The sequence below is a fragment of the Microtus ochrogaster genome, chromosome 15 (assembly GCF_000317375.1).
Source record: "Microtus ochrogaster isolate Prairie Vole_2 chromosome 15, MicOch1.0, whole genome shotgun sequence".
Lineage (NCBI taxonomy): Eukaryota > Metazoa > Chordata > Mammalia > Rodentia > Cricetidae > Microtus > Microtus ochrogaster.
Genome location: NC_022017.1, coordinates 1835136 through 1842578, shown reverse-complemented (window position 1 = coordinate 1842578; position 7443 = coordinate 1835136). Strand labels below are relative to the sequence as shown.

At 48.7% G+C, this 7443-nt stretch overlaps 1 protein-coding gene across 1 annotated transcript; it reads left to right on the top strand.

The window, feature by feature from the left end:
• Window positions 1-4042: 4042 nt before the first annotated feature.
• Window positions 4043-5989, top strand: Prr13 (proline rich 13). Its single transcript, XM_013348660.1, has 2 exons — window positions 4043-4390; window positions 5437-5989. The coding sequence occupies exons 1-2, from the start codon at window positions 4268-4270 to the stop codon at window positions 5482-5484; spliced, it is 171 nt and encodes a 56-aa protein (XP_013204114.1). The 5' UTR covers window positions 4043-4267; the 3' UTR covers window positions 5485-5989.
• The last annotated feature ends 1454 nt before the right edge of the window (window positions 5990-7443 follow it).

Here is a 7443-nt window from a genome sequence, read left to right as displayed (position 1 = left end):
TAAATATATATATATAGAGAGAGAGAGAGAGAGAGAGAGAGAGAGAGAATTGCTGCAGTCCAGCAATGGCTGGCTTTGAACAGAAAGTCCGAGAATGTAGCAGTTGCTCAGTCTACGGGGTGGGACATCTCCGCTGGAATCTGGGAGAATGGGGCTCTCAAGCCAGTGAAGGAATGTACTTGCATTGCAAGCAAGGCGAGGGCAAACAGGCAAAGAGCAAGAGCTTTCGTTTCCTCCGCCCTCACTGTTTCCATTAGGTGTGGCTGGCGCAGATTCAAGGTGAGACTTCTAACCTCCAGATTTGGATTAGACCTGGATCTACCTACTTCAAATTAAGCAAAAATCCCTCATAGATGTATCAATTTTTGGGTTTTAGTTAATTCCAGATGTAGTCGTTTTATACACAGGATCTCACATAGCCCAGGGTGGTCTCAAACTTCCCATGTAACTCCTGAGCCTTCAGCCTTCTCCGCCAAAGTGCTGGGATTACAGGTTTGGGCCACCATACCTACTTTTTTTCTTTTTCTCTATTTTCTTCCCCTTCTTTTTGATGATAATTTGATAAATCCCTTTATTTTATGCTTATTCCTTTCCTAAGCAAAACACTACTTTGTTTGTTTATTATTTTTTATTAAGAAACAAAGTCTCAGTCATAGCCTGGATTGCTGTGTAGTTCAGTAGTTCAGGTCAACCTCAATTTGAGATCCTCGTGCCTTATCCTCTCAGCTCCTAGAGTTCAGAGTTGTGCATGTCAGAGGACAGTTTCCAGGAGTCTGTTCTCTCCTGTCCTGTGGGCTCGTCTGACTTGGCAGTATGCGCCTTTACCTGTAGGTCATCTTGCCAGTCCCTTTCAGAATAACCTTTAAAATCTGGTTATATCAAGCTGGATGGTGGTGGTGCACACCTTTAATTCCAGCACTTGGGAGGCAGAGACAGGCAAATCTCTGTGAGTTCGAGGCCAGCCTGGTCTACAGCGCAAGTTCTAGGACAGGCTCCAAAACTACAGAGAAACCCTGTTTCCAAAATCCAGCCCCAGCCGGGCGATGGTGGCGCACGCCTTTAATCCCAGCACTCGGGAGGCAGAGGCAGGTGGATCTCTGTGGAGTTCGAGACCAGCCTGGTCTACAGAGCTAGTTCCAGGACAGGCTCCAAAGCCACAGAGAAACCCTGTCTCGAAAAACCAAAATCCAGCCCCCCCTTCCGCAAACAATATCTTGTGGTACTATGCTACTGCTCAGCCTGCTTGTGTTTTCTGTGACAGTTCTCTTGCCTCCCGTACATAAGAGGAAACTAAAGACTGGAAAAGGTCAGAATGTGTGTAAAGTCGCATCGTTTTAAAATAACGATGAAAGGGTTCCAGCCATTGAAAGTGTTTATGTGGCTGGAAAGAGGGCTCAGTAGTTAAGAGCAACAGCTGCCCTTCCAGAAGACCTAGGTTTAATTCCCAGCACCCACATGGCAGCTTACAACTTCTGTCCAAGGAGAATCTGATGCCCTTTTTGACTTCTGAAGACACTGCCTGCACATGGTGCACTGAGACTCGTGCAGGCAAAACACCCACACACTGCTGGACCAGCACTTGGGAGGCAGAGGCAGGTGGATCTCTGTGAGTTCAAGGCCAGCCTGGTCTACAGAATGAATTCTAGGACAGCTAGGGCTGTTACACAGAAAAACCCTGCGTCAAAAAACCAAAATAATAATAATCAGGGGGATGAAGAGATGGCTGGGAGTTTAATAGTACCAGCTGCTCTTCCTGAGATCCTGAGTTCAATTCCCAGCAACCACATGGTGGCTCGCAGCCATTTATAATGAGATCTGGTGCTCTCTTATGGTCTGCAGGCATACATGCAGGACGAACACTGTGTACATAATAAATAAACAATTCTTTAAAAGAAAAAGAAAAACCAAAACATGGTCTACAGAGCAAGTTCCAAACAACCGCACAGAGGACAGAGCAATGAAATGACAAGCAGAGGAGTTTTGTGAGAGGCTGGGACATCTTCAAGCGTGTGTGTTTTTCTCAGGACGGCAATGCTGAGACTTGCGACTGAGCCCCCCGGCAGCACCCTGCACCTCTTCCCCTCCTCTACCCTCCCCTGCTCTCCCCTGCCCTTGCCCAAGTGTCTTTGTGTAGGTCCAGCTATCTTAGAACTTGATTTGCAGACCAAGCTCTAGAACTCACAGAGATCCGCCTGCTTCTGCCTCCGGAGCGCTGGGAGTAAAGGTGGCCTCAAACTCCACCAGAAGCTGCTACCTCTGGCCCTGAATTACGATTCTCCTCCAAGGTTACAGACAAGCGCTACTAAGCTAGGTTTGCACCTTTTTTCTTCTTTTTAAACAACACCTAATCTACTCACTGGTCTAGAACCGCAACCAATGACAGGGACTGGAGAGATGACTCAACAGTTAAGAGCACTTGCTTCTCATGCCTAACTCCTGAGTGCAGTTGGGTTCCCAGCATCCACACACAGCTCACAACAGCAATTCCAGTTCCAGGGGATCTGATGATCTCTTCTGACCTCCGCCGTCATCAAGCAGACACTTGGTACACGTACATATATTCAGGCAAAACACTCATACGTATGAAAAATAAATTTAAATTTTTAAAAAATAAATCAGTAACCCAAAGACAGTTTGGTGGCTCAGGGTCTTGGCTCGTGGCTCCGCCCTAAGGAGCCTTTCTGCTGTACTTCTCAGCGTTTGCAGTTCCTCACGCACGCAAACCAAAAGGCTCCGCCTCGCGGCTAGAGCTACCGGTTCCTCCTAGTTCAGTTGGACCACAGCGATTGACAAGTCAGTTCTCCAATCATCATGCCGAGTGACCCTATAACCAGGTCATAGGGGCGGTGCAGAAGCGTAGAATGAATAGGGGTGACCAGGAAGTCTGAACTCAGACTGGAAAGGCAGTAAGTCCGGCGGTCTTCGGTCTTCTGTCTTCGGTAGGTGACAGGACATCTGGCCTCCCTAATTTCCTTCTTTCCTCTTAACTGGAGCTAAGGGTCTGTTTGTGTCTGGGAACTAGGAACTCCGTTTTCCTTTTCTTGGTGTGTGTGTGTGTGTGTGTGTGTGTGTGTGTGTGTGTGTGTGCGCGCGCGCGCGTGTGTGTCCTTATCTAAGGTTGAGGATCTGGAGCTTCCTTCCCCTTGTTGCTCCAGGGAGGGGTCCTTTTCTAAGCTCCCTGCCAAGGGTTCTCAGAGTGTCCTGGGGCGTCTGGAGTTTAAGAGGATGGTTGAAGACCTCCAGTACCTTTCCAGTAAGAGGGAAATGAGTGCCGGAGACAGGCGTCTCGAGGTGTGGCTTAAGGTAGTGAAAGCGGGAGAGACACTGGGAATAGAATTTCTAAGGTTTTGACCCTGGGCTAGAGTAGGCTACTGGGGCGCTGGGAAGAGGAAGGATTTCTATCTATCTATCTATCTATCTATCTATCTATCTATCTATCTATCTATCCAATTTGATTTTTCGAGGCTGAGTTTCTCTGGGTAGCCCTGATTGTCCTGGAACTTCCCTTCCCCCCCCCCTTTTCCCCCTTTTTTCTTTCAAGACAGGGTTTCCCAGTAGCTATGGAGCCATTCCTGGAACTCGCTCTGTAGACCAGGCTGGCCTCGAACTCACAGAGATCCACCTGACTCTGCTAAGTGCTGGAACTAAAGGCGTGCGCACCTCCGCCATAGTGGTTCTATTAGTCAGAGCCTCTGTAAGGTGGAGGCTGGAGGGTGGGGCTCAGACTCTAGAAAATACTTTTCCCCTTCGGGACTTTCAGTTTTTGCCTCTTTTCCTTCCCAGGCTGGAGCTAACATCTGGACATGTGGAACCCTCATGCTGGTAAGTATCTGGGGGCTGTCTTACCCAGCCCATTTTGCAATGGAACAGGCAGGCTCTGTATCTACAACTTCCCCCTTCCCTAAGCAAAATCGAAGTCTTGGACCACTGCTGCCAAGTTTTCCTTCTCCTAAGTGTTAAGAAAAGCAGTAAAATTTGATTTTTGTTGACAGAGGTTCTGGATAGTTCTAATCTTTATTTTCTGGTTCTTTTTCCAGGGCCTAATTCATATCCACCCCAAGTGGTGTGCCCAGGAGGCCCCAATCCTGCCTGTCCACCACATGTCAATCCTGCCTTTCCTCCTGGCCCCTGTCCTCCTGGAGTTCCCCAGGGAAACCCAGCTTTCCCTCCGTGCCAACCTTCTTGCCCTATTGTGCCACAACCAGGATATCCAGGACACCCACCCCCGGGCCCCTGCCCTCCCTCGTACCCCCCACCTGGTCCTGGCATGTGTCCTGTGAACCCTCTGGCTCCTGGCATGGTCGGCCCAGGAACAGTGATAGATAAGAAGATGCGGAAGAAAATGAAGAAAGCTCATAAAAAGATGCATAAAAAACACAAGCACGGAAAGGTCGGTGTCCTCTGGGTCTGGCTGGGGACGGTGAGCGGGGCTGCGGGGCTGGAGGGGGCTTGTGACCTGTGGGCATGGAAGATGACTTTTCCTTTATGTACAGGAATCCTCCTGAGAGGAATTTAATAATATCGAGACATCAGGTCTCTCTTACTTCTGAAAAGTGAAGCCGTGTAGGACCCCCCATCCCTTTGGGGTCGGACACACCCACTGAGGCTGTGTCATTGTCACTTGACTCAGTCTCTGACAAAGCAAAACCTCAGATATTAATTATCAGAAGGGTAAACATGGCCTTACTGCCATGGTTTCCTTTATCTCCTTCCGCATTCCAGGGTGTTAAGTATTCCTTCTGTGGCCCAGCCTCCAACAAAACCTAGGGTAAAAGAGGATTTTAATCTTCCTTTCACAGGGATACTAATTATTACTTAGGGAGTTTCCTTGAGGACTTGGGAAGGAGAGGGCAGACCTGGGTCTCCAAGCTTCAGTTAGATTTTATGCACAATGTTTGCTTTGTGGATTGGGGCTTTAGTTCCTGATCCTAGGTCTTTGGTAGAGATGTGGGGAGTGAAGGAGAGACCCTGGAAATGCTCTAGAATGTTCTAGGGTAGGTGGAAGTTTGTCTGTATGGGCCCTTCAGCTCTCTGTCTCTCCCACCTTCCTGCCTGGTTGGGCCTAGAGGTACAGCATAACCCCACAGCTGCTGTTTCTACCCTCTCTTAGGTGTGTAGATTCTAGTCTGTGATTGCCCATCCTTGCAGCTATTCTACAGGAGTTATAAGGTAGTGGCTCTTTTCTAGAGCTGTGCTACGCTGATTTAGTCAGTGTTCCTGCCCTCACCTAGGGTGGAGAGTGAGAAACTCAATCTGTAGGCAATGTTTAGTTCTGTGCGGCAGATGAGGACAATTTGATCTATTCCTGTGTTGGTTATGGGACAGGATGGGATGAGACTCCTGCCTCCTGGATACTTGGGTGAAAGGGTGGGGCATCACAGACTAGCCCTGGAGTGACCAGCCCTGGATCTGACACCGTGTCCTTTCCCCTTGCAGCACTCCTCCTCTTCCTCCTCCTCCTCTTCCAGCAGTGACTCTGACTGAACGCAGGGCTGGACCCTCCTCCCCTCGAGTCTCAGCAGCTCCATTCTCCCATCAAGCTTCAGCTGTCATCTTGTGCTCCCTGCCCCACGCCTGCCTGTGGCTTCCCCTGCTGTCGGTCCTGGCTGTCTAGGGAGAAGGGGAAGAAGATGGCTATGGGCTGGCGAAGCTGCCTTTGCCCTCTTGCCGTCATTCTACTTGGCGAGGTCAGCAGGGGAACTGTCTTTCCAGGATGGTGAAGACAGTTTTAAATCTGCACCACGTGATCCTTTTTACTTTCTTTTATGCTTGTGACTGGTGTCTGTGAAAATTTATGATGGGAACCTGTATTTTTGTGATGTTGGCACATGAGGGGATGGAGCGGCAGGCCTGCTGACTGCAGCGGGTACTGCAGAGCTGCTGGGGACCAGAGTCCCCTTCCCTGAAGATCTCTTTTAGAACCTAGTCTGTTCCTTAGTTAAATGTTATCTCAGATGGCTCTCAGTCCAAATAAAAGCTACTCTCCTGGCTCTGCTCACCTGTGCCATCACCTTGACTGGGCTCAACACCCCAGGCTCCTTTGGTTACTCTTGGTCCTACCCTTTAAAGTGTGTCCCTTTTTTTTCTTCCTCTGAGAGTCTCACACCGCCCAGGCTCCACTATGTAGTCATAGGTTACTTTTTGTACTGGTCCTCCTGTTTCACCTTCCAAGTGCTAGGGTCACTAGCTGAGCCACGCGCCCTGTTTATGGGCTTGCACTCAGTCTGTGTCTGCTGGGCAGGCACTTCCACCAACTGAGTGAGGCCAGCGCCTCAGTGAGGAGGACACTATACTAATCTTTTCTTGTTTGTTTGTTTGTTTGTTTGTTTGTTTTTGAGACAGGGTTTCTCTGTGTAGCCCTAGCTGTTTGGGAACTCACTCTGTAGATCCGCCTGCCTCTGCCTCCTGAGTGCTGGGATTAAAGGAGATGGCCCAGACTATCATAGACGTCGTCAGTCTCTGGTTCTTTATCAACTTTAGGGAGCAATCTGTGGCTCTGCCTTGAATCTACTGAATAAGATACTTTAAAAGTTAGCCAGGTGGTGGTGGTTAGGAGGCAGAGACAGGCGGAGATCTCTACGAGTTCAAGGCCAGCCTGGTCTACAGAGCAAGTTCCAGGAAGGCACCAAAGCTACAGAGAAACCCTGTCTCAAAAAAAAAAAAAACCCAAAATTTATTTTAATGTGTTTGGTTTTCATGTTATGTGTGTGCATTATGTGCATGCAGTTCTTGTGGTGGCCAGAAGGGGGCATAGGATATCCTGATACTAGAGGAGCAGAATTTACAGAAAAAGATATATATGATCTTATGGCAGTTATTAGAATTGGCTTATCAGTTTTGGTCCAGCTAGTCTATATCCAACAATTGCTGTCTACCAACAGAAGATCCCAAGAATCTAGAGTTGTTCAGCCCATGAAGCTGAATGGTCTTCAGTATACAACAGAATCCCAAAGAAGAAGGCTCTAATGCTTGCGAAGAATGGACTTGTCAGAGAGCAAGCAGTCAAAGAGAGAGCTTCCTTCTTCCATGTCCTGTATCTGTCCAGAAGGTGTGGCCCAGATTAAGAGTGGATCTTCATGCCTCAAAAGATCTGGATTAAAAATGGTTCTTGCTGGGTAGGGGTGGGGCTGGTGGTAGTGGTGCACACCTTTTAGTCCAGCACTTGGGAGGCAGAGGCAGGTGGATCTCTGAGTTTGAGGCCATTCTGGAAAAGAAAAAGCACATCTTCCCATTGTAAATGATTAGGAGAAAAGGAATCCCTTATAGGTGCACCCAACTGCTTGGGTTTCATAGTCAAATGATGCAGTGAAACTGACAGGTAGCAATAAGCATCATGTCCCAGCAGTGAGAGAGAGAAGGCAGTGCTCCTGTGTGCAGAGCGTGTGTAGCATGAGAGAGAAGGCAGTGCTCCTGTGTGCAGAGCGAGAGAGAAGGCAGTGCTCC

Bases quoted from the DNA above. Each gene is read 5' to 3' on its own strand.
- Prr13 (XM_013348660.1), top strand. From the start codon at position 4,268: ATGTGTCCTGTGAACCCTCTGGCTCCTGGCATGGTCGGCCCAGGAACA. The intron at 4,391-5,436 runs GTCGGTGTCCTC...TTCCCCTTGCAG, and splicing joins AAAAACACAAGCACGGAAAG to CACTCCTCCTCTTCCTCCTC.